Consider the following 27,719-nt stretch of genomic DNA (forward strand, 5'->3'; position numbering starts at 1 on the left):
GATGTGCTGGATATTCTAGAGGGCTTGAAAATAGATAAGTCCCCTGGTCCGGATGGGATTTACCCTAGGATTCTCTGGGAGGCTAGAGAGGTGATTGCAGAGCCTCTGGCTCTGATCTTCAGGTCATCGTTGGTCTCTGGTATAGTACCGGAAGATTGGAGGACAGCGAATGTTGTCCCATTGTTTAAGAAGGGGAACAGAGACTTCCCCGGGAATTATAGACCGGTGAGTCTTACTTCTGTTGTGGGCAAGGTTTTAGAAAGAATTATTAGGGATAGGATTTATAATTATTTGGAGAGTAATGAATTGATTAGAGACAGTCAGCATGGTTTTGTAGCAGGTAGGTCGTGCCTTACTAACCTTATTGAGTTCTTTGAGAAAGTGACCAAAGAGGTGGATAGGGGTAAGGCAGTTGACATGGTATATATGGATTTTAGTAAGGCGTTTGATAAGGTTCACCATGGTGGGCTTCTGCAGAAAATGCAGATGTATGGGATTGGGGGTAATCTAGGTACTTGGATCAGGAATTGGCTGGCAGATAGGAGACAGAGGGTGGTGGTTGATGGTGAATATTCGTCATGGAGTTCGGTTACGAGCGGTGTGCCTCAGGGATCTGTTTTGGGGCCACTGCTGTTTGTAATTTTTATTAATGATCTGGATGAGGGTATAGTTGGGTGGATTAGTAAGTTTGCTGATGACACCAAAGTCGGTGGTGTGGTAGATTGTGAGGAAGGGTGTCATAGTTTGCAGGGTGACTTAGACAGGTTGCAGAGCTGGGCCGCGAGGTGGCGGATGGAGTTTAATGCGGAGAAGTGTGAGGTAATTCATTTCGGTAGGAGTAACAGATGTGTTGAGTATAGGGCTAACGGGAGGACTTTGAATAGTGTGGAGGAGCAGAGGGATCTAGGTGTATGTGTACATAGATCCCTGAAAGTTGGGAATCAAGTAGATAAGGTAGTTAAGAAGGCATACGGTGTCTTGGCGTTTATTGGTAGGGGGATTGAATTTAGGAGTCGCAGCGTCATGTTGCAACTGTACACAACTCTGGTGCGGCCGCACTTGGCGTACTGTGTGCAGTTCTGGTCCCCACATTACAGGAAGGACGTGGAGGCTTTGGAGAGGGTGCAGAGGAGGTTTACCAGGATGTTGCCTGGTATGGAGGGGAGGTCATATGAGGAGAGACTGAGGGATTTGGGGTTGTTTTCGCTGGAAAGAAGGCGGCTAAGAGGGGATCTTATTGAAACATATAAGATGATTAGAGGTTTAGATAGGGTGGATAGTGATAGCCTTTTTCCTCGGATGGAGAAAGCTAGCACGAGGGGGCATGGCTTTAAATTAAGGGGTGGTAGTTATAGGACGGATGTCGGGGTAGGTTCTTTACCCAGAGGGTGGTGAGGGATTGGAATGCCCTGCCTGCTGCGGTTGTAAATGCGCCTAGCTTGGGGGCGTTTAAGAGATCTGTGGATAGGTTTATGGACGAAAAGGGATTGGTTTAGTTTAGTGGGTCAGTGTTTTTTTTTTAAAAAGAAACTGGTCGGCGCAACATCGTGGGCCGAAGGGCCTGTTCTGCGCTGTAATGTTCTATGTTTAAGTGTAGTTAGGAACACCAGCAAGAAAATTGATATCAATTAATCCACTTCAAATTGAAGACATTGCTGGGATTCTCCCAAAAAAAAGTGCCCAACATGGGGGAAAACAGAAGTATTTCCAACCTGTTTTTTGGGTGTGCTTATCAGAGCGAATCTCCAACACTGAGTATGCAGAGTGCCCCACTGATTCACTCTGGTAAGTGTTTGGCAGGGCTTATTGCTGCCCGAGAGGCCGGCAGCATTGCTCAGTACGCTTCACCTATCCCATTGCCGGCCTCCTGATTGCTGGCTAGCCCCGCAACCACCTGAATGTCGGCCTAGCGGGCCTGGAGAATACAGTCCCGGTACTGCTAATCACTTTGAAATGCTAATTTCAATCTGATAATCAGCTTCATGCCAGTTTCCAGTGGAGAATTGATTCTGTTCAAAAAAAAAGGAAAACCTAAAACTCACCAATGTACACCTAATGATTAGGTCTTAATTAATGCCTTCCAGCTTTTGGGTCTCGCTGCCTCTAGCTCCCCCTCTTGGATGATTCCTTTTTGTTGAAAGCCAGGCAGCAACTCCTCCCTCACTTAGCAAATTCCAAGATGTTTGCGTTCAGTCTCCAGCTGCACCTCTGTGTGACTTAGTTTGTGTGGTGTGTGTGTTAAACCTCTTGTATTTAAACTCGCTGGGATTCCAATCCAATGAGTCAGTCATTGCTGGCTAGTGAACCAGCTCTAACTCGTTACCTAATTAAGTGTCCTGCAGGTGCCTCTGGGCAGTGATTTCATTTATCGTGACTAAGACTGAAAGAAACTAACATTTACTTTTATAGTTAATGTTAAATGCATTCTGGGCTCGGTTTTAGAATTAGATCTCCCCTTTGAATCCCCTCGCACACCAAAATCCCAGATTTAAGCACTTGGTCTCACTGCCCTCAGTATTGAGCTGACATCTTGAGCTCTGCATGAACTGCACATATATTTAAAACAATTATGATTTCTGACCTTCAAGAGGTCACACAGTGATATATTTTGTGGTATATTGTTCCTGATCTTCTTAAATATCACATCCTCTGACTTAATATTAGCAACACTGTGAAAGGTTAGCTCGTAGTATACTAAGAGTGATGTCTCTGTGTACAGATGTGCAATATTGTAGAATTCTCAGAGCAGCGTGTTTCGGAAATGGAACCAATACCAGATTTCTAAATTCCTTGACATTGGAATTCCAATCTGACCTGTTCTGTTTATATGACAATTAAAGTTTGGGGCATTATAGGGAGACTGCTAGTGCACATGGAATAATGAACAGAAAAATCAGCTGAATGTAGCTGTTCTCATGGGTTGCCATTCTATTGTGAGCGAACATAGCCACTGGGGTGAAGACAGCATTGTGTTGGTGTGCAATGCCCCCTACAGTTTAATAACCTACAACAAGATGAATAGCCACCCTAACCATCGAAATACATCTTTCAAGAGCAGAAAAGCATGGAATGGATCTTAACCGAAAATGGAAGAAAAGTAAACAAAATAATTATTTTTAAAAATATGAATAAACAGAGGTTTATGTATTATATCATATATAAGCAACGTTTCCCATTACTTTAAGGTAGTCATTTAAGTCCTTTTGTTCTGTTTTTGTTGATATTTGTTGTATTCTTATTGAAATTCAGTAAATTACCAGAACTTAACTGGCTGTATCTCAATATTTATCAGACAGTTTCTCATTTGTAACGAACTGTAGTTGTACCTCTAATTATATTTCGTAGTGTTTAGTTAAGAATTTAGGAGCATTTGGATGGGTTTTGAAGAAAGTAATTTAAATATCTGTAAATTGTGTCTACTAAGCCAGAATCAGGGGACAATATTGTAATTTTATTTTTCATAAACTTGAGTTCTTCATAAATCTGCTGCCTGAATCCTAACTCTCAGTAAAACCTGTTTACGCAGCCTTAAGTTCATCGACCCACAATGGCTGTTGGGACAAAAACGCCTCTGTTTTAAAATTCACATCCTTGTTTTCAAATTTCCCCATGCCCTTGTCCCTTCCTATCACTGCATCCTCTTCATGACCCTCCATGATCTCTGCATTCCTCCAATTCTGGTCTCTTGAGTATCCTGTGTTAATCACTGTCCTGCTGGTGGCCATTACTACAAAGAACAAAGTAAAGCACAGCACAGGGACAGACCAAGCCTGTGCCGATCATGATGCCCTAACTTAAAAAAAAATTCTGCCCTTACTTGGTCTGTATCCCTCTATTCCCTCCCTTTCCACGTACCCATCTAGATGCCTCTTAAATGTTGCTAATGTGCCTGCTTCTACCATCACCTCTGGCAGCACATTCCAGGCACCCACCATTCTGCATGAAAAACCTCCCCTGCACATGTCCCTTAAACTTTCCCCCTCTCACCTTGAACCCATGCCTCCTTGTAATTGACACTTCCACCCTTGGAAAAAGCCTCTGACTATCCACCCTGTCTACGCCTTTTATAATTCTGTTGACCTCTAACAAGTCTCCCCTCAGCATCTGTCTTTCAGCTGCCAACACAAAGACCGATACAGCAGAGGAACCGGTCCTTTGGCCCACCAAGTCTTTGCCAAAACAGATGCCTCCCTAATCTAATATTTTCTTGCCTCTACATGGTCCATATCCCTCTATACCCTGCCTATTCTTGTATCTGTCTGGGTGCCTCTTGAATGTTGTTATAGAATCTGTTTCCACCACCTCTTCTAGCAGCGTGTTCCAGGTATTCACCACCTTCTGAAAAATTTGCCCCTTACATCTCTTTTAAACTTTCCTAATTTCATTTTCAACCTATGCCCTGAGTAATTGACACTCCGACCCTGGGAAAAAGACTCCAACTATCCACTCTATCTAAGCCTGTCATAATCTTGTAAACCTGTACCAGGACTCCCCTCATCCTCTGACGTTCTAATGATGTTTGTTTAACCTTCCTTCATAGTTCATATCCTCCAAACCAGACAACATCCTGGTAAATCTCTTTTGCATACTTTCCAATGTATCAACATCCTTCTGGTGGTGTGGTGACCAGAATTGTACACAATGCTCCACATGCAGCCTAACCAAAGTCTTATACAGCTGCAACGTGATTTTCCTTTGATTTATTATTGTCACATGTATTAGTATACAGTGACAAGTATTGTTTCTTGCAAGTTATGCAGCCAAAGCATACTATTCATTAGAGAAGGAAAGGAGAGAGTGCAGAATGTAGTGTTATAGTCATAGCTAGGGTGTAGAGAAAGATCATTTTAATGCAAAGTAAGTCCATTCAAAAGTCTGACTGCAACAGAGAAGAAGCTGTTCTTGAGTCGGTTGATACATGACCTCAGAGTTTTGTATCTTTTGCCGAATGGAAGAGGTGGGAGAGAGAATGTCAGGGGCGCACGGGGTCCTTAATTATGCTGGCTGCTTTGTCGAGGCAGTGGGAAGTGTAGACAGAGTCATTGGATGGGAGGCTGGTTTGCGTGATGGATTGGACTACATTCACAATCTTTTGTAGTTTCTTGTGGTCTTGGGCAGAGGAGGAGCCTTACCAAGCTGTTATGCAACCAGTAAGAATGCTTTCTATGATGCATCTGTAAAAGTTGAGGAGTCAGAGCTACATGCCAAATTTCCTTAGTCTTTTGCAAAAGTAGAGGCGTAGGTGGGCTTTCTTGACTGTAGTGTCAGCATGGGAGGGGGAGGGGAACCAGGACAGGTTGTTGGTGATCTGGACATCTAAAAGCTTGAAGCTCTTGACCCTTTCCACTTCATCCCTATTGATGTAGACAGGGGCATGTTCTCCTCTATGCTTCCTGATTTTGATGACAATCTCCTTAGTTTTGTTGATATTGAGGGAGAGATTATTGTTGCTGCACCAGTTCCTCTAAGTCATTCCTGTACTCCGTCTTATCATTGTTTGAGCTCCAACTCACTACAGTGGTGTCATCAGCAAACCTGAAAATCAAGTTGGAGGGGAAATTGGACAGACCAGTCATAGGTGTTTGAGTATAGTTAGGGGGCTGACTTTGTGGTGCACTGGTGTGGAGGAGGTGTTGTTGCTTATCCTTACTGATTGTTGTGTGCGGGTTAGGAAGTTCAGGATCCAGTTGAGAGGGAGACTAGAATTGATTTGTGCCATGACTAAACATTCAAAACACTTCATAATGATGGATATCAGAGCCACCAGATGATAGTCATTAAGGCACACTGCTTGGCTTTTCTTTGGTACTGGAATGATGGTCATCTTCTTGAAGCACTTGGGGGCCTCTGATTGTAGTAAAGAGAGGTTGATGTCTGCCAGCTGATCTGCACAGGATTTGAGTGCTCGTTTGGGTACCCCATCTGGGCCAGTTGCTTTCCATGGCTTTAAATTAAGGGGGGGTAGCTACAGGACGGATGTCAGGGGTAGGTTCTTTACCCAGCGGGTGGTGAGGGATTGGAATGCCCTGCCTGCTGCAGTTGTAAATGCGCCTAGTTTGGGGGCGTTTAAGAGATCTGTGGATAGGTTTATGGATGAAAAGGGATTGGTATAGGCTAGTGGGTCATTGTTTTTGTAACTGGTCGGCGCAACATCGTGGGCTGAAGGGCCTGTTCTGCGCTGTTATGTTCTATGTTCTATGAGTTGACCTTCGAGAAAGCTGCTCAGACATCTGCAGTGGTGACCACAGATGCAGATTCATCTGAGGCTTCCAGGGTGGGGGGCGTGCTTTTGCTGACTTTTTGCTCAAAATGAGCATAGAATGCATTGAGTTAATCAGGGAGGGGTATGTTGGAGCTGGTGATTTTTACATACCTTCATCTTACTGTTAAATCTTGCAGACCTTGCCATAGTCCAAGTTGGTAGCCTGGAACTCTAGCCTAGTCCAGTACTGTCTTTTGGCATCTTTAATGGATCTCCTTAGACTGTATCTGGCTTTGTATAGATCAGGACCGCCTGACTTGAATGCCTTAGACCCAGACTTCAGCAAACAGTGGCTATCCCTGTTCATCCATGGTTTCCAGTTGAGAAACACGCAGATTTGCCTTTTTGGCACACAGTCTTCTATACATTTACTAATGAAGTTCAGTTCCTGTAGTGGCACACTTGTTCAGGCTGGTCACAGAGTTTTTAAATACTGACCAGTCCAGTGGCTCTAAGCAGCCCTGTAGGAGATCGTCTGATTCCTCAGATCAACATTTCTTTGACAGATTCTCCTGCTTCAGTTTTTGCTTTTAAGCCAGGAGCAGGAGCACAGCCTTCACGATAGAGCGGTAGGCATGTTTGATATTTGTGTAGCAGTGGCCTAGGACGTTCCAGTTCCTACACTCAATGCCCTGACCAATGAAGGCCATACGCCTTCTTGACCTCCTTGTCCATCTGAGTTGCCAACTTTAGGGAATTGTGGATCTGCATGCCTAGATCCCTTTGTATGCTAATATTTCTAAGGGCTCTACCATTTACTGTATACTTTGCTTCTGCAGTAGATCTTCCAAATCGCATCGCCTTATTTGTCTGGGCTAAGTCTCTAGCTGATTTTTATCCTGCTGTATCCTCTGACAATCCTCCTCACTATCTGCTACTCCCTATGCAAATTTACTAATCAGACCATCTACCTTTTCCTCCAAATCATTTATATACACCCTAGGTTCTGGAATTCTGTTCCAGCACCTCTCCGTTTCTTTACCTTTTTCCTTTAAAATGCTGAAGATTCTTTGACCAAACTTTTAACCATCTGTGTTAACATTTACTTACGTGACTGTCAGATTTTGTTTGCTTGTGCTCCTGGAAAGCTTCTTGGGACATTTTACTACGTCAAAGACACTATATAAATATATCTTATTGTTGTGATATTACGTACATATGACTAAACTTGTTTTACGGGGTTCTCTTATTTTATAGGTACCTGGTATAGGAAAAGTGACAGAAAAAATGCTGAATGCATTAGGAATCACCACATGCACCGAACTGTACCAGCAGAGGGCCCTACTTTCCCTCCTCTTCTCTGAGAGCTCCTGGCATCATTTTTTACAGGTCTCACTTGGTCTGGGTGAGACCCACCTTGAAAGGTAATTTATACTGTTTTATGCCATGCCTGTTAAATGTTAATTGTGTATTTATGGCAAAAGCAAGCTTTACTATTATATAAGCCTTAAACCAACAAAAAATAGCACAGATCTTGGTGAGGAATGAATATATCAAAGAAGTTGCCCCATGGACTACGAAACAAAGGAAGGCATTGTATTTAATTTTTTGAATATATTTACATGCTAAATCATTCCCTAAATGCTAGCCTCCTTCAAAAGCAATTTGCATCCAGTGCTATATCTGGCACTGTTTCACTGAAGGAAACTGGTCATTGAACACTAAAGGAAGTGGCTTGAGGAATGTGGCTGAAGGTATAGAATCGTAGAATGGCTACAGTATAGGAGGCAATTCTGCCATTACCATGCCAGCTCTCTGCAACAGTAATTTTGCAGGTCCTGCTCACCTGCACTTACCCTGTAGCCCAGTAATTCTCTTTCTCTTCAGATGCTTATCCAGTTCCTTTTAGAAACTGCCCGCACTCCACGCTCAGGCAATGCATCCTAGATCCTAATCACTGTGTAAAAAGGTTCTTCCTTATGTCGCTATTTACTGTGTCCCTTTAAGAGTAAACCAGGTCCTGCTTCAAAGTGAATTGAGAGTCGTTACTCACTGAAGATCATAATTAAGAGCTGGGGTTTTCACCAGTTGAGGGGTGCTTCTGGACAGGGAGAGGATCCAGAAAGGAAGTTGATGCCATTTCTCTGGTTTGGGACACTTAATATTATCAAAGACTGAGGAGAGGAAATCATTAAGCAAGGAGGTTATCGCAACCTTATAATTTGGCAATCAGTTGCATTTTGCAACAGAACAAACTACTTTGTATTGGAACTCAGTGTCTTTGGAATCCTGCCATTGTACACGGTAAAGAACACGTACCATTAATAAGGAGGAGCTCACCAAACCACCTCAGCACCTTCCAAACCCATGCCCACAGCTATCTGGAAGGACAACAGCAGCAGACACATGGGTACACCAACACTTGGAGTTTCCCTTCAAGCCACCCACCATCCATACCTTCAGTGTCACTGAGTCAAAATCTTGGAAGTCTCTCCCTAACACAGTAATGTACCTACACCACATGGACTGCAATGGTTTAAAAAAAATCAGCTCACCATCACTACCTTGAGGGCAATTCAGATGGACAACAAATGCTAGCCTAGCCATTGATGCCCACATCCCAAGAATGAACTAAAAAAGCACTGAGGACATGCGTACTGAATACCCAGTGTACATGAGTTCATGAAGATTTTCATTTGCTGGAATTTGTCATGAGTATTATTTTCATAGACATTAAAATTTCAAACAGCTGCACGAAGGGTACTGACCCAGCTGAGGAGAAGATCTGGAGCATTGTTCAGGTGCTTAAAATTTCCCTTTATTTACATTAAACTGAAGCTAACGCACAACTGGAACTCAGGCTCCAAATGCTGTAGGTACTTCTGGGTCAAGTTATTCTGGATATTGGGCATTGTGTGGGCCTGAAACCCCTGTCAGGATTTGATAGGTAATATCATATTGCCCATTGACTGCAACTGTTACCTCATGTGTTTTAAATCCAGCTCACCTCTGAAGTGAAGAATATTTAATGTGTTACATGAATGGACTGATCAAAGGATTTGCATTTCTGTGAGGATCGTAGAATACAATCCCTACAGTGCAGAAGGAGTCCATTCAGCCCACCGAGCCTGCACCAACAAAAATCCCACCCAGGGCCCTATCCCTGTGACCCTACGTATTTGCCTTATTAATTTCCCTGATAATAAAAGGTAATTTAGCATGGCCAATCAACCTAACCGGCACATCTTGTGTGACATCTTATTGATCTACTCGTATACAATAAGTGGTCTTATTGAAACAAAGAATTGTGAGGACACTTGAAAGGGTAGATGCTGAGAGGATGTTTCCCCTAGAGACACAATGTAGAACTAGAGGGCACAGTTTAAAAATAACTGAGATGAGGAGTAATTTCTTCTGAATGTTTTTAATTTTTGGAATTCACTATTTCAGAGAGCAGTGGAGGCTGGGTCACTGAACATATTCAAGGCCAAGTTAAATTTTTGATCGACAAGGGGATCACAGGTTATGGGGGAACATGCAGAAAAGTGGATCAAGATTGACCAACTTAGAGAGTGGTGGAGCAGGCTTGAGAGGCCTAACAACCTATTCCTGCCCCTATTTCTTATGCAATAAACTACATCACATAATTGACCCTGCTTGACCTATATACTCCCAAATAATATACAGCGCTGGAGGAGCAATCTGACCACTAGAAATGGAATCATTGGATAAGATAATGATCACTCTTGTCCCCTGTCAGCTAATTATTCAAACCATTAGCAGGGAAATGGGATTGCACTTCTGTGGCTCACCATTTTGAAACTTCAGTCTCCATTAAGGCTTGGAATGGTTTTGAGCAGAGTACAATTACTGTCTCAAAAGATTGGAGGGTGAGCCATACCAGGCTGTTGAAGTGTACTACATGCACCAACGTCATCTTAAGGATGGTTGGTTATGGTCATAATGCCGAGTAAATAAATAAAATCACTATTCTGCAATCTTGTATTGGATAGTTCACCCATCCGACAGACCTTAATGCCAGTCAAAGATGGTTTTCCTCATCCTTTATTATTATTATCTTGTTGTCAGGTCAGGAAACAAATCTTTTGCTCTTTATCAGCTGGTAAATAGTGGATGGCAAAAATTAAATGATTTGTTAAACAAAAATGAGGAAAATAGCAAAAAGCTGCTTTAGATAGGAAGTGCAATCCTGTCACTAATATAGTAATCAACCTTTCACCTTGTCCTCAGAAATTTCATTAATATTATAAGTCAAAACTAAGGTAAACATATGAACAGATAATGACTTTATTTACCCTTAAGCGGTTAGGTGCACGCCAATGCAAAACTACCCCAAATTGAATCGTTAGTGCAATTTTTTAAAACAAATAGCTCCAAATGTTAACTTACATATTTAAGAAAAAATAATATTGTTGTTAATGCCTTTCCTTGTTGCAGAGATGGTGATCGGAAGAGTATGAGCACAGAAAGGTGAGTCTTTTCAAGTCCTTCACAGCTTTTGCATATCAGTATTATTTATAATGGCTCCTGATTTTGTTTATTATTTATTAGTCTCAAGTATGGTTTACATTAACATTACAATGAAGTTACTGTGAAATTCCCCTAGTCGCCACATTCCAGTGCCTGTTTGGGTCAGTACACCTAACCAGCACATCTTCCAGTTTCCTCCCACAGTCTGGAGCACCTGGAGGAAACCCACGCAGACACGGGGAGAACGTGCAAACTCCACACAGACAGTGACCCAAGCCAGGAATCAAACCCAGATACCTGGAGCTGTGAGGCAACAGTGCTAACCACTGTGTACAGCCTTAAACTCTTTGCTAAAACCTGGCTCCATGAAAACTTGGGTTGCAACAAATAATTGTGTTAACATAGTGGCCGAGGAATCCATAGAAAAGAATCATTTGCTGAGCAGTAATAAGCGCAAGGGAAAGTGGCTGAAACTTTGTTTGGAGACAGGCTTTCAGGAAGTTTTTAAAAGCAAGGTGAGAAGTAGCAAGGCATAGAATTCAGGGAAAGAATCCCAAAGAGTGGGGTTGAGAATGTTGAAGTCTTTATTATGAATGGTGGAGATGAGGAAAACAGATAGAATATAAGGCTGGAAGAGATTGAGGCAGTAGGATGAAGCAAGGCCATTTAGGAATTTGCAAATGAGGATAAAGATTTGGAATTCAGCTGTTTAGAAGTTAAAGAGTCACTGCAGATAGGCGGCATGGTAGACAGTGGTTAGCACTGCTGCTTCACAGCTCCAGGGACCTGGGCTCGATTCCTGGCTTGGTCACTGTCTGTGTGGAGTTTGCATGTTCTCCTTGTGTCTGCATGGGTTTCCTCCAGGTGCTCAGGTTTCCTTCCACAGTCCAGAGATGTGTGGGTTAAGTTGATGGGCTATGCTAAAATTGCTCCTTGGTGTCCTGAGATGTGTAGGTTAGAGGGATTAGTGGGTAAATGTGTAGGATATGGAGGTAAGGCCTGGGTGGGATTGTGGTCAGTGCAGACTCGATGGGCCAGATGGCCTCTTTCTGCATTGTAGGGTTTCTATTCTTCTATAAAGATGGACAAGGACATAGTTAATGGGTGGACAGAACAGTGTAGATTAGGATGTGGATGGCAGAATTTTAAGTGAGGTAAACCATGTATAGATTGGAGGCGGGGGGGGAGTGATTCTCCCATTCCATTGCTGCTTTTTTAGCGCAGCGGGCTGGGAGACTTGAGTGATGGTTGATTCACACTGGGTGTCTGGACCTCTGTGCCTAGGTTTTTTGGCATCGATGGATCCACACTGAAAATCAGCGTAATTGATATTAGCACGCATTTACATACTTTAACATCTAATCAGTGGGTGCGTGACTAGAATCTCTGCCCCCCACATCTCCCCCCTCTCTGGTGTGATGTCACACTGGTGGGGATTACACTGCTGTATAAAAGTTGGGACCTGCGTGGCTGCGTTGACTAGGAGTAAGGAAGTAAGTTGTGTGGAGCTGCAACCCCTGGATTTCAGGAAAGTTTGGAGGCAGGGCCTGGAAACTTTCTGCTTCCTGTGGGACACTTCCTGGAGAGCTGGAAGTGCTGTCCTCAGGTCCAATGATGTTCCTTGTAGTCTTGGTGGGGTGAAGTGGGGTCCGATACTGAATGTTGGTCAGGCTGCTGTCTGCAGCCACTGGGATGTTCCATTGTTCTGGCTGTGGAATGTGGTGAGGGACTGGACTGACTGCTGAGGTTTCAGGGATGTGTTGGGTGGGGGATGGAGTGCACCATGGGCTGCTGTATCTATCAATCTCTCGCTGTCTAACTCCAACCTTGCAGAATGGATTTTGGTTATTGATTTCGAGCTGGCCATCATGGTGGTGACTGAGGACGAGGAAGCAGCAGCTCAGGAGGTGGAGGGTGTAGAGGACGCCACTCTAGGAGCAGCCAGTGGCAGGCCCGCAGGAAGGAGGGCAGGGGGCTGCAGCTGATACTCTTCCATCTCCTGGCTATCTCCCAAAGGGTCACCAAGAGAAGAAGGATGTGGAGGCCTAGGCAGTGCCAGACCAGAACATCATTGGAGGAGCTAGCAGAGGTCATGTGCCTTCTAAGCTCTGCCAATCTAAGGACATAGTTCAGCGTGTGAGGTGCCCACACACCTGGCTCCTGAGCAGAGGGGAGGCCACCCACTACCAGTAGAAATTATGGTGATGGCAGCACTTAATTCCTATGCCAAAGGGTTGTTTCAGGCACCCAGTGGCAACCTCTGGAATTTCTTAGGCCTCAGTCCGCAATGTTTGCCAGTCACAGGTGCTTTGTTTTCCCGGGCAGGCCAGTCATTCACTTTGATGTTGGACAGGGTCAGCAGAAGGCCAGGCTGCAGGCTTCGCCACCACTGCAGGAGGCAGTGAATGGGGGACACATCACCCTGCAGTCCCCATGAGGTGAGGGGTAACATTTACTGACAAAAAGGGGTTCCACTCCCACAATGTTCAAATCGTATGTAACCACCAACTAAACATCATGCAGGTCTGTAAACACCACCAAGGAAGTATCCATGACAACTTCATACTGAGGCAGTCAGACATCCCTCGGCTCTTTGAACACTAGCCCAGGCTGCCAGGATAGCTCGTGGGGGACAAGAGCTATCTGCAGATGACACCAGTGCAGAGGCCAGAGACCGAGGCAGAGACGCACTAAAATGTTTTGGAGGTGGGGTTGTTAGCTGCCCTTGGGATGTCTGGGGATGGTTTGACATTGTAAGCACAGCACATCTACAGGTTTCGGAATGGGATGCACACTCACCCTTGTAGCCCAAAGAAAGTTTTCCATTTTCTTGCAATATTGTTCTCCAGACCAAGGGATCAGAGTCCAGGCATTCACAGCAGATGTGACTACTTCCCATAAGACACTTGCTGCGCAACCCCTTGGAAGCCCTGAGTGGGGTACAGCAGCTGGCCCCTCTCCTCCACTATACCTAGCAGGCAGGCCTATTCAATCTCCAAAAATCTGGGAGCATTTTTCTTCAGAGCCATCTTCCTGATGGCTCTGAAGAAAAATGGCTGCCTGCGTGTCCATAATTGCAGCTTATATACAGCTCTGGCTTGTTAACGGAGTCCAGGTGCAGTCAGTTTGGGACCATCATGAATCATTGTGAATAATGTACAAGTTACCTGTTTTCAATAGAGGGTGAGCCATCTCCAAAGGTGCTGATGGGTGAACTCAAAAGATACTGTGCCCAGTTGGAGGGGGTACAATGCTCAAGGTTCTCATTCAGCGAGGGGGAATGCTTGCAAGAAGAGTTGTGCATGGCAGCACAGTGCTGTGTGAGAGAAGGGGAGTGGGAGGAATGGGGAGACTGGGAGATCAGTGGGGGATAAGGAGGCTGCAAGGCCAGCAATTTTCTTGTGGAGGGGTGGTGGTTCAAGATGTCAGTAATGTCCGTGGATGGAGTAAAAGGCCAGTGATGAGGCCAGCAATGTCAATGGAAGGTTGAGGCCAGCGATCTCAATGCTAGGAGGATTTGTTTGCTGATACCTGGAGATCGGTGCATGTGTGGGCACTCACTCAGCGCGCTGATTTCAGCCTCTTCAGCACGAGTAGGCTCTGCGATTTATGTTAGAGCCCTCTTCAGTGCAGAGTGCGGGAGATTCATTTTGAAAACCCCGCTGAAAAAAACTAGCGTGATTTACTCCAGTTTTCACACAAATTCAACGTTTAGAATTTTTGGAGAAGAATCGTCCCCTCGATCTTGGGAAACCAGCAAGAAAAACCTTGAAGCTGAGTTTGGAGGCAGCAAGTGGCAGTGGAAGTGAGGTAAGGTGAAAGTGGGCAATTTAGGAAATGTGGAATTAAATGGCCTTGGGCAGTGGTGACACCTCAGCTCAGGGGTGTGCAAGACATTTGGATAGTGCACTCTTAGCTGGCTGAGACATTGTGAGCATGGATACATGGATTTTCATTGATGCTGGATTGGACTGCTTATACTTCACCTATATTTGGTTAGAATAAACTCTGGTTCTCGTTATTGACTAAGTAGCCAGTGAATTTTGGAAAATAGATGGTTAAAGAAACATTGAGAAGGTGGAGGATTGATTAATCACAGTAAAGTAGGATTGTCTGGGGTGGCCTCAGTATTGAACCAAAGGAGTTGAACAATCCTGTGGCAGGATAAGCATCCTTAAAAGGGAAACAATTCGGTTGTTGTCATAGAGAATGGAGGATAAATTTTTGCTTTTTAAGGAAATGTATATAAAGTTAGAATTCTAAGGTAGAATAACTGTCCCAGTGTGAAAGCTGGGGCCGCAGGAGCCCGAGGAATCAGAGGTAATGCTGCCTGTGAAGAACAGAAGCTGGGGTCTCAGCAGCCCAGGTAGAACTGAAACCAAGGCCATAGGGGCTGAGACGAACTAGAGTCACAGGCACCCAAGTGAACTGTGGAAGTGGGGATGGGTGTGGGTGAGGGAGTGTGAGAGAGTGGGTTCCCCCACTTAGGTGTTAAAAACAGCTAAGACTTTGGAAGCATTTTTTTAAATAACAGAACTTTTATATTAATAATAATAATGGAATCATCCTTTAAGTTTGTTTTTGCATGTTTGTATCTATTGGGCAATATTTATTGATGACAGCTCAGCCTTCAACATTATTATTCCCATGAAACTGCTCTCCAAACTCTGTGGCTTGGGCCTTGGCACCTCCCTCTGCGACTGGATCCTGAACTTCCTAACTCACTGACCACAATCAGTAAGAATAGGCAACAACACCTCCTCCACGATCATCCTCAACACCAGTGCCCCACAAGGCTGTGTTCTCATCCCCCTACTATTCTCCTTCTACACCTATTACTGTGCCGCCATATTCCCTTCCAATTCGATTTTTAGGTTTGCTGACGACACCACCATAGTGGGTCAGATCTCAAACAATGACGAGACAGAGTACAGGAATGAGAGAGAGAATCTGGTGAACTGGTGCGGCAACAATAATCTCTCCCTCAATGTCAACAAAACAAAGGAGATTGTCATCGTTTTCAGGAAGTGTAAAGGAGAACATGTCCCTGTCAACATCAATCGGGACAATGTAGAAAGGGTTGAGAGCTTCAAATTTTTAAGTGTCCAGATCACCAACAACCTCTCCTGGTCCTCCATGCTGACACGATAGTTGAGAAAGCTCACCAACGCCTCTATTTTCTCAGAAGACTAAGGAAATTTGGCATGTCAACTACGACTCTCACCAACTTATACAAACGCACCATAGAAAGCATTCTTTCTGCTTGTATCACAGCTTGGTATGGCTCCTGCTCTGCCCAAGACAGCAAGGAACTACAAAAGGTTGTGAAGCCCAATCCATCATGCAAACTAGCCTCCATCCATTGACTCTGTCTACACTTCCCGCTGCCTCGGCAAAGCAGCCAGCATAATTAAGGACCCCACACACCCTGGACCTTCTGTCTTCCACCTTCTTCTTGTGGGAAAGAGATACAAAAGTCTGAGGTCACGTACCAACTGATTCAAGAACAGCTTCCTCCCTGCTGCTGTCAGACTTTTGAATGGACTTGCCTTGCATTAAGTTGATCTTTCTCTACACCCTAGCGATGACTTTCTCTACACCCTAGCAAGTGCATTAAGAAAATGCACTCTCGCATTTTCTTAATGAATGATATGCTTTGCCTGTATAGCCGGCAAGAAATAATACTTTTCACTATGTTAATACATGTGATAATAAATCAGAATCAAATAATAATCCTTCTCCTGTGGTTTAATTCTTCAATATAAGGAAAATGTTTCTCAGGGTTTCTGTCAGTACGCTTGGGAGGTCAAAAGGGTTTTGCAGAAAAGCTTGTGAAACCCTGTGTTAAGGTATCTGCTTTATCTCCCCAGTGCACATTTTAATCCTGGAAACCATATGTGATACAGTATTTCCTTTTGAATTTCAGAACGTTCAATGAAATCAGTAAAGCAGAAGAACAGTACAGCTTATGCCGTGATCTTTGTCATGATCTTGAAGAAGATCTCCAGAAGGAAGGACTAAGGGTACGGCTTTATCTTTTTTGTAGTCCCTTTCCCTTTCTACTGACCAAAGTGTACCTATGATTTTACCTTGTTAGCACAATATAATTTAAACATAATTCACAAAATTAATAATACAAAAAGTCTGTGTTACTTGTGGGGGGGGAGAAAGAGTTTCAAAGAATGTTCTATTTGTAAAAGAGTTCTTCCTTTTAAAATTGTAGGGAAAAACAGTAACTCTAAAATTGAAGAACGTAAACTTTGAAGTGAAGACGAGGGCCTGCACGGTTCCATCACCAGTTTCCAAAGAAGAGGAGATTTTTGCTGTTGCACAAGAGTTATTAAAGACTGAGATTAATAGTGTGCATCCCCGGCCATTGAGATTGAGACTTATGGGTAATGCGCAGCAGGAATTTTTTAATAAAGATGCACAGTAATTAACATTTGTTTAGTTTTATAATACTCTTCCATAATCTTAACAAGACTAACCTTTGGTCCATTTTCACATGGTGACAAAAATAGATTAAGTAGTAATAAGTCTTATTTATTGCATGTATAAGATTTTCCCCTATGATGAGAGAGTATGAAATATACAACAGCTTGTTTGTTGGCAGCAAAGAAATGTCTGAAATTTCTTCCAGACCCAATGTTTTGCTGTATTCTGAAGTTAAAGGGGAGATGCTGGCATAGTGGTATTGTCACTGGACTAGTAATTTAGAAACTCGGGGTAATGTTCTGGGGACCCGTGTTTGAATCCCACCATGGCAGATAGTGAAATTTGAGTTCAATAAAAACAATCTGGAATTAAGAATCTGCTGTTGACCATGAAACCATTGTCGATTGTTATGAAGAACCCGTCTGGTTCACTGATGTCCTTTAGGAAAGGAAATCTGCTGTACTTACCTAGTCCAGCGTATTTGTGACTCCAGACTCTCAGAAATGTCGTTGACTCTTAAATGTCCTTGGGAATGGGCAATTATGTCCACATCCTATGAACGAATTAAAAAAAAAGAAAAAGTTGAAAATGTCACGAATCTGTAATCGATACAGAAAATATTGGAACTAAGAAATAGGTCAGTCAGCCGAGGGGTTCATTGGGTGACACTTTTCGGCAGAATTCAGAAAGCACAGCGAGAACAAGAAAGAAAAGAGATAATAGCAATGACAATCATGAGGAGCGAGCCCATCATTTACACATTTCTGCTTTACCAGAGTGGGAAATCTGAGTATCTCTCCAATAACTAAATTTGTGAGAAAACAGATAAAAAGCAAGATAAATTGCATAGAATGTGACCCAAATCGCAGTTCCTGTGAAGAGTGGTAGGAAAGACAGAAGTCCTTTGAAATTTTCTTTGTGGAAAACAATGGTGTCCTCCCTGACTTTGCAAACATAATGGGTAACAATAATTTACGAGTTTGAATTTGTGAACATTATTTGACAAACTTTGCATTATTTCACCCTTTTGGATCTCCTGATGTCACAAGTGATTCATTGATGGAGAAGTTGGGTGGCAGCAGCTTTATTTTTCTTCTATTTAGTTGTATTTATGCCGTTCTATTCCCCATTTGGAAATGGTTGGTCACTAACTGGAAGTTCCCAGACTCGTTGGCTCAACTCTTGAACAAACAGTGAACCCAATATGCTGTGCTGTCACACCGTGAGCTGATAATTTATTAAACTGTGTTTTATATACTGTATAAGTAATCAAAAGACATTTCTGAGCCTTTCATGTGCACCTAAAGGATATTTTATCTAATCTATATTGATTTAATTTAGTAAACTGTCATTACTGTGAAATTGATGAGTTATCACTTCTCCTTTGCATTGATCCTGTACAGGTGTGCGAGTGTCTGGCTTTGTCCATCAAGAGGAGAAAAGATCGCACCAGAAAAGCATTATCAAATTTTTGCATTCTGGAAAGTCTGAGAGCACCTCTGAATCTGACAACATTGGTGTCAAAAATCAAGAAGAACTTCAAGAGACATCCAAAAGGGAAAGTTTCTTTAATAAAAAGTGCCAGGAAAACCGAGGGCAGTCCTTCTTCAATCAGGTTCTTGCAAAGAAGCAACAAGAAAGATGCAAACCTACAGTAACAATCCCTGGAGGCACTGTTGCTGAGGGCAGTGGTCTGACCCGAGAATTAAAGGTTATCAGTCCAACATGTGTCAAAATGCAGGACATACCAACTTCAGGGGAATGTAACAAGCAAACTGATGAGTGTCCATGTGTAACCAAGTCTTTTCAAGTTTCAGAGACAGCAGGCAAACCAAATACTTCAAAAATAAGCTATATAAGCAGAAAGAAAACATTTGGCTTGGATAATAATTTGGAAAATAAAATAATAGATCTAAAAAGTGATCAGTTGAATGAACAGAAAGGAATGGGATACAAGGAAAGACCTTCCAAAACTTACAGAAATATTACAGTAGAAACTGAAAATAACAGCTTCAAGTGGGAATTCTCAGTAAAAAACAAGACGTGCTGTATTGGGCAGTTGGGTGACCAGGCTCACCTGAAGGACACATTTAAATATCACATGGAACTTCCTAATAATGTAGAAAAAAACATGGAACTCACTAAGGATAAAGATATGTTGAAAGAGGAAATTTCAGACCATAACGTTTTATTGTGCAATAAATTATCTGATAAATCTATTAATCCAATACAGGGAGAGAAACAATTTGGTCAACAAGAATCCAGTACTCGCATGTTAGGTGTGCCCTCCTTTACACAAGTTGACCAGCTAATACAGAGAACTCACATGCAGCAACAGTCAGATCCATCGCTGAGACTTGCCAGTCCACCACATGAAAGGGCCCCGCCTCATCTACAAGAACCGGCTGGCCTGGTTTGTCCAATTTGCAACATTAAGCAAGAAACAACTGATCTATCATTGTTCAACAGGCATGTTGACATCTGCCTAAATCAAGGGGTTATACAGGAGCTAACTGAAAGACCAGCACAGCCAGCTATGACTGAATGCACTTCGAACGGAATAGGTGAGCAATCATATTTCCAAGAGTCCAATTTTAGTATGGCTGGAATCATACTTAGCAGAAAGGAAAATAGTTGTTGGGCGTCAACCATCTGGGTCCCACAACATCATTCCTCAGAGTTGAATCCTAGGTTCAATCAATTTCAGCTGCTCAATCAACAACCCTCCAACTATTGTAAGACTAGAAGTAGGGATGTTCGCTTATGATAGGGAAAAAGTAGGTGGTAACTAGCAGGAGATTTCCTAGCCCGTGTTTGACCCGATTTCATGAGATGTGGGATCCAGGGTCCTGAGAACTCCAATGGCAACTCCCTCCCAATTGTATACACTGTATCTCTGGGATAGTGAGTCCAGTTTTGTTCATTTTTGTAGATTTTGTATCAGTTTGATGCAACTGAGTATCTTGCTAGGCACCTTTTTAGGGGGTACTTAAGAGTCAATCACATTGCTATGGGTCTGGAATCATATGTAGGTCAAACCAGGTAAAGACAGCACATTCTTGAAGCAGGATGTTTTTATGACAATCAGCAATGGTTTTATGATTGCTATTATCAAGACTAGCTTTTTTTAGTTCTAGATTTATCAATTGAATTTACATTCCATCATCTGCCGTGGTGGGATTCCAGTCCATGTCCCCCGAACGTTAGGCTGGGTCTCTGGGTTACTAAAACAGTAACTTTACCACAAAACCACCTTCCTGTTTGTGAGTGGGTTGGGATAATTTAAAAATGTGCTGTCAAGGTGTGCTGAGCAGAGAGCTGTGATGCAAGTTTGTTTTATGCCACAGAGGTGAACATGTTATGTAAAGTCTATCTTTTTGTGTCTCTGATCTTTGACAAATATTGATAACTGAGAGAATGTGGTTTAGGTCAGTGACAGTAAATTACTTAAAGAGGCTGAGAAAATAACTAAATCCTTTTAGGAGTATAGGGAAGTTTGTGAAAGTGAAGGTGCACAAAACTGAAGTGTTTCAAATACCCAGTGACATAGTTATTGATTTGATTTATTATTGTCACGTATTACCGTACAGTGAAAAGTATTGTTTCTTACGCACTATACAGACAAAACATACCATTCATAGAGAAGGAAACAAGAAAGTGCAGAATGTACTATTATAGTCATAGTTGGGGTGTAGAGAAAGATTAACTTAATGCAAGGTAAATCCATTTAAAAGTCTGACAGCAGCAGGGACATGACCTCAGAATTTTGGACCTTTTTCTCGATGGAAGGTGGTGGAAGGGAGAATGTTCGGGATGCGTGGGGTCCTTAATTATGCTGGCTGTTTTGCCAAGGCAGTGGCAAGTGTAGACAGAATCAATGGATGGGAGGCTGGTTTGCGTGATGGATTGGGCTACATTCATGACCTTTTATAGTTCCTTGCAGTCTTGGGCAGAGGAGGAGCCATATCAAGCTGTGATACAACCAGAAAGAATGCTTTCTATGATGCATCTATAGAAGTTGGTGAGAGTCGTAGCTAACGTGCCAAATTTCCTTAGTCTTCTGAGAATGTAGAGGCGTTGGTGGGCTTTCTTAACTGTAGTGTTGGCATGAGGGGTCCAGGAGAGGTTGTTGGTGATCTGGACACCTAAAGATTTGAAGCTCTTGACCCTTCCTACTTCATCCTCATTGATGTAGATAGGGGCATGTTCTCCTTTCCGCTTCCAGAAGTCAATGACAATCTCCTTTTTGTTGTGGGTCTTGTACTCTTTCTTAAAGCGTCTTTTCTTTTCTGAGAGTACAAAACTCCATGATTAGAGTGGCCTCTCAAAACCTTCTTTGATATTCTGGAATAGAAAGGGCAAATGGAATTTAATGTTGGCAAGTGTGAGGTGGTCCACTTTGGTAGGAAGAATGGTAGGAAGGACTATTACTTACGTGGCGAAAAACTGCAGCAGGCGACGGTGCAGAGGGACCTCGGGGTCCTTGTGCATGAGTCGCAAAAACCCAGCTTGCAGGTGCAGCAGGTGGTCAGGAAGGCGAATGGGATGCTGGCCTTCATAGCGAGGGGGATTGAATATAAAAGTAGGGAGGTCTTGCTGCAGCTGTATAGGGCATTGGTGAGGCCGCAGCTGGAGTACTGTGTGCAGTTTTGGGCGCCGCACCTGCGCAAGGATATTTTGGCCCTGGAGGGAGTGCAGAGGAGGTTTACTAGGCTGATACCGGAGTTGAGGGGATTGAGCTATGAGGAGAGGCTGAATAAACTAGGCTTGTACTCATTAGAGTTTAGAAGAATGAGGGGAGATCTCATTGAGACGTATAAGATGATGAATGGGATGGATAGGATAGAGGTGGAGAGACTCTTCCCGCTCAAAAAAGACAGTAGGACTAGGGGGCACAGCCTCAAGATAAAGGGGAGGCGGTTTAGAACGGAGTGCCCGTTGAAGTGGTGGAGGCTGCCTCGCTAAATATTTTTAAGAAGCGGGTTGATGGGTTCTTGATAAGAGAGGGGATTAAGGGTTATGGGGAGAGGGCGGGAAAGTGGAACTGAGCCACAACAGATCAGCCATGATCTTATTGAATGGCGGGGCAGGCTCGAAGGGCTAGATGGCCTACTCCTGCTCCTATTTCTTATGTTCTTATGTTCTTATGGAAAGCAGTTTGAGCAGGAGGTGGTCAAATAAATTAATATTTCCGGATACTGACCAAAAATGCTTACAAGAATCCAAAGCAGGATGCTGAGAACGACAAGTAAATTTCGTTCATGAAGTGATGCTTCTCTTGCTCCTTTGCAATGAAAATTGAATTACGGAATACCAAGTGGTACATTGGTTTAGTTTCCTATCCTTTCACCTCTAGGCTTAAGTTTCAACAGGGAGGGATGAAATCCACTTTTCTACTGCATCAGGCTTTCACATAGATGGAGTCCTCTAAGATATGAGATTGTACAGAATTATTTGTTCCCATGGAGGGTGGATAGGGTAACCAATGTGATTTGAAGCAATCCAAAACTCTGCCCATGTTCTTACTCAGTTACCTCAGCTGCTCTTCCTCAAACTCTGTTTCCTGCTTAAACTCCATTCCATTCTCCCATTTTTTTCCATCTCTGTTGCATCTGATCTGATGATGCTACTTTCCACAACAGTACTTCTGACATGTCTTTGTTTTTCCTCAGCCAAGCATTTTTAACCTCCATTGTGGTTGACAGGGCCCTTAATTATGTCTATCCTATTTTCTGCACTTTTGCCCCAACCTCAAACCTATCTCTGACCTTCCATTTTGTTCCACCTACCCCATCCCCTTCAACAGCAAAAAATATCACGTTTCTACCTCTCTTCAGTTCTGAGGAAGAGTTGTATTGGACTCGAAGCATTAACCCCACTTCTCATACCACAGATGCTGCCAAGCCTACTGTGTTCTTCCAGTACTTTCTGCTTTTATTTTGTTACTAGATGTTATATGATGTTATGACCAGATGAGGAGGGGTGAACTGCCTCCCCTCTATTCAACCTACTTAGTTCATCACAACACAGATTTACATTTCTTTTTCAGGAGGATATGCTTTTCCAAATCAAAATGTATTTATTTATGTAGAGGGCAATAAAGAGCCAATCAAACAAGATTTTCTTGAGTTAAAGAAAGAGCAAATTTATTAACCATGAACTCTGAGAAATAAATAATAAAAATGTGACACCGTATACATATGTATCAGCTCAAGGGAAGTTAGAGTCCAAATGGAAAAAAGGTTAAAAGAATATGTATTTAAGTGTCTTTTGCTTGTTCTTGAGGCATAGATTATTAAACATCACGATTGATTTGAGTTAACTGGTTTTGAGAGTGTCCAGATGTAGATGTTGTAATTATTGAGATCTCAAATTCACTGATAGGTTTTTGAGAGTTAAGTTCTTAAACCAGGAAGTACTTTTCTCAGAAGAGAGAGAGCATAGCTTTTCAGCCTGTTTCCTCTGCTGAAAACTTTCTCAACACTCCGTGTCACTTGCAATCTCTCCGCTGTGGTTGTGACCAGGCCAGTTAGACTACATGCATTGTGTATTTCCAAGGATTTTTGGGTGGGTCTGCCTATGGCAGCCGTTGTTCCAACATCCAGCCAATGCCTTTTAATATCTCTTCCTTAGACAGTGATGAGTCTGAAGGTTTGTTTGTTTTTCACCTTCAACTTGTAAATGGCCTTGCATTTTTAAGTAGTTTGTTTTGTCTTATTTCAAATTGCAAACTTTCCAATTAGTTGAAATTTGAATGTTTTTTCGAGAAAAGGGCATATCTTTGTGACAATAAATAAGTCATTGTGACAACTTGGAAAAATTCAGTTGATTGACATTTTTTGGCGATGAAGCTTAAGGAACTTCACTCTCCTTTCTGGGTGTCTGTTATGCATGACCTAGAGGCTAACACTGGTTCATAAAGTAACAAAATATTCCATTCCCTGTCCTGAATCTCTTCGACTAGATAAGCACAAATGTTTCACTCATCAAATGTAAACAATTACTGTAAAAAAGATTACAGCTCTGCATAGTGCTTGAATAGAATGCTAAGCATTTCTTATGAGTTGTTTAACCTGTGTGAGGAGGGAAGAGGATAATATGTTCTTTCTTAATTGGTAGGTCTGACAGGATCAGAGAAACCGTCTTCCAATTCAATTGTTTGTACAAAAAGGTGAGATAATCAAGGTAGTATTGTTGTCCCCCTTTACTGATTATAACTGTTATATATACATTTTGAGTTACATCTCCTGAACTGAAAAGTATATTAATGAAAAACTATGGCTTTGTTTCAAAATATTTTTGGGAGTGTATTTTCTACAGTTTTTATCCATGGGAAGCACATATTCTTTGTTTAGTTTTGTACTACTTCCATCTTGTCTTATTTTTGGGACACTACAAGTACTGGAGTAAGTTTTTTTTTTCATTTTCTGCTTCTATATGATTACCTCAAGATTTGAATTGTATGTTGGGATAAAATGGTCTTTAACACCCTTTGGAATGAATAGGAGAATTGGAGACCATTTCATGTCTGGTGCATAATAATAAGGAAAGATAATTTTTCAGTAGTACAGAACTTGAATGTTGCTGAAAATAGGAGACATATACTTTTATTCCTGTTTTTACTCTTCCATTCATCAGGGTAGCCTGCAAGATAAATCAAGATAAAGGTAGCAACAGTTTAGGAAACATTAACAACATGACAAGATTGAGAAGTATAGGCTTTACTTTGCCTGTTGCGAATTGTCAAAGGAGCTTGCTCTTTGATGTCATCTGTAAGCAATTGCAATGTTTGCTGTACATTCCTGGCATCTTGGACTCATTCATGAGTTAGTACATGATACACTGAGTGGTGACCCTGCTCAGGGTAGCTATTATCCCTATTTCAGTATCAAGCGTGTACAGTGAGCAAATGACTCAGGCTCCATTTACAAGGTTGCCAATAAGGCCAATCTTATAGTGGGTGAAACTGTAGGATGCCAACTTATATATTGACCAGTGGAGGCAGGCTTGCGATAGACAGTGGTAAAGAGAAAATTCATTGACAGATTTCCCAATTAGCACGTTGAGGAAGGAGAGCTTATTTGACTGCCCCAATGAATTTGAGTGCAGGATGGAGCCCATTAAGGTGTGTAAGGAACAGAAAAGCAGTAACAGCCCAAGGGTTTCCTCCACTAATAGGATGTTGCTATCCAGCTGAAAAGACACTCTGCCCAGCACACATGAATTTCAGCGCCGATGTGATGCTAAGTATGTTAGATGTACATTCCAGCAACTGGTGGATTGTATCAAACAGCATGTCCCTTCACAATAGGCAAAGTGCTAATCATCACCAACCAGCCTAGGCTGCAAAACTTAAAACATGATGTCCAACGTTATATGATTCTGCACTTGCTAAACAATCTTGATTGAAATAAGAATTACACTGAAAACCAATTTAAGATTCGCAGTTGAGTTTGCAATGTGGCTCACTTACGCGTCCTAGAAGCAACATATATTCACATACTGGGCCCTGTCTTTTGCAGGCAGAAGGAGCATGTCCACACATTGCACCTTTTCCAAATAAACAAAAGCTTTGGGGACAGCCGTTCTCTGATTCATCCCCCATTGCAATGCCTTGACCAATCAGATTCAGCCTACCTGGTTTGATTTTGAGCAAGAATTTGGCAGTTAACTGTTGCATATTGCATTCTCCATGACAAACCTCTAATAATCAGAGTTGACTTGCCAAACAGTCAACACTCTTCTCATTCAGTATATACTGTTGTTATTTTTACCAGTTCGTTAATCTTGCTAGCTGTCCTGATGAGTGCAAGGTAAAAAGCTTTGATGACATGCCTTTTTTTCAGCAACATTCAAGTAAGGAAAATTAGTTTCAGAATATGAGAAATGTCTTATGGAAACATTTTTTCTATGAATATGGTTTAAGAATGCTGGAGGGAAGTTTGGGGAATGACATGTGGGTCTCAATTGGCAACAGCACAAGTGGTGAATTTGCTTGATTTTTTTAAGGCTGGTAGATGGGGAGACCGGTTTATAAAAATCTGCTAAGTTTATTTTGATGTTTTTGCCGATTGAGCGAAAACTCTGCATCACAACCAGTGCAATGTAGTGTTCTCTGGTCACTGGATGATGTGCAAGAGTGTACCTGCGCTCAACTGTCAAGGAACTTAATTTCATGATTTACGTCTAAATGAACCTGGGCAAGATTAGAAATTTGCTGTACAAACAAATGTAGATGTGACAGAAATACAAACCTGGCTGTCTTCTTTCCTCTACCTCTAACCTGGCTTGTTGGACAGGTAATCAGTTTCTATCCTCCTTTCACCACTATCATCAAACTCAATGCATAGAAGAAAACATCACCTTTCTATTCATCTGTGTGTAAATCTGAATGTGATCCAAATCCAAATGTAGACTGAGTCACCTGAGCTTGATGCTTTGTTGTTTGCAAGTATACTTACGAATACTTTCTTTCTAAAATTGTTTTTAGGACTGGATCCAAAGCCCAGCAGCCAACAACCAAGAAAACAAGATGTTCTGGTTCCAAAAACACCATTGATAGATTTTTTAAATAAATAAGCAAATAAAACAAATTGTTGATTTTATATTACATGAATTATCAGTGTTAAAAAGCAGTGTACAGTACATGTTATAAAGCACTTTGGTACAACAGAATATACTAAATATATAAAATGATTTTTATTTCTATCAATTTGTTGAAGATATCTAAACTACACATTTTAGATGATCAAGGATAAGTTATAACTATTACAGGTGATATATAATTACTCCTACAGACAGGATTTAAATAATTATGGAATAACTAAGTGCAATTGATAGTTTTGATGTCAAAAATATAATTCGGATACTTAAATCCTGTAAGGTACAGAAACAAATGTTGAAGACTTGCTTTATTTCATAGTAATATATTTTTTAAACTCGTTAAATTTGTACAGGAAGATTACTATTCATATATTTGTAATATATATTTTTGAAAAGGCACACAGCTATAAACACATTTTGTGTTATTTTATAAAAAATAAATATTAATGTTAGATGAGTTGGTGTTTCTTGATTGATATGGTGGGATTGGGCTTTGTCCAGTTTCACAAAAGTACTTGCACTAAGAACAAAAAATTGCTGCAAATAAACAGCAGGTCAGACGGCATCTGGGGAGAGAAATAGATTTAACATTTCAGGTCAGGATGATCTTTCATCAGAACTCATGAAAGATAGAAATGTAAGAGATTTTAAAATGGTGGAAGTGGGGAAGGAGCATAAAGAACAAAAAATGTCTGTGATAGGATGGAGGGCTGGAAGATTAAGTAACAAAAGATATTATGATTAAATTATAATTTATTAATGTTGCAAGTAGGCTTACATTAACACTGCAATGAAGTTCTGTGAAAATCCCCTAGTCGCCACATCCCGGTGTCTGGGTACACTGAGGGAGAATTTAGCTTGGCCAATACACCTAACCAGCATGTCTTTCAGATTGTGGGAGAAACCAGAGCTACCGGAGGAAACCCATGCAGACACTGGTAGAATGTGCAGGCTCTGCACAGATGGTGACCTAAGCCTGGAAACGAAC

At 42.0% G+C, this 27,719-nt stretch overlaps 1 protein-coding gene across 3 annotated transcripts in view; it reads left to right on the plus strand.

The window, feature by feature from the left end:
• The window catches only part of polk (polymerase (DNA directed) kappa), a 101,820-nt gene extending 74,658 nt beyond the window's left edge, over positions 1–27,162 (plus strand). For all 3 annotated transcript variants that reach the window (XM_080189302.1, XM_080189303.1, XM_080189304.1), the window contains 7 exons: positions 7,460–7,626; positions 10,661–10,693; positions 16,620–16,716; positions 16,917–17,088; positions 18,532–19,692; positions 24,248–24,299; positions 26,619–27,162. In XM_080189302.1, the coding sequence (XP_080045428.1) occupies positions 7,460–7,626; positions 10,661–10,693; positions 16,620–16,716; positions 16,917–17,088; positions 18,532–19,692; positions 24,248–24,299; positions 26,619–26,703 (1,767 nt within the window). In that variant the 3' untranslated portion in view covers positions 26,704–27,162. The remainder of the gene's footprint in view (positions 1–7,459; positions 7,627–10,660; positions 10,694–16,619; positions 16,717–16,916; positions 17,089–18,531; positions 19,693–24,247; positions 24,300–26,618) is intronic.
• The last annotated feature ends 557 nt before the right edge of the window (positions 27,163–27,719 follow it).

Source organism: Carcharhinus amblyrhynchos, chromosome 5, assembly GCF_965287045.1.
Source record: "Carcharhinus amblyrhynchos chromosome 5, sCarAmb.v2.hapA, whole genome shotgun sequence".
Taxonomy (NCBI): domain Eukaryota; kingdom Metazoa; phylum Chordata; class Chondrichthyes; order Carcharhiniformes; family Carcharhinidae; genus Carcharhinus; species Carcharhinus amblyrhynchos.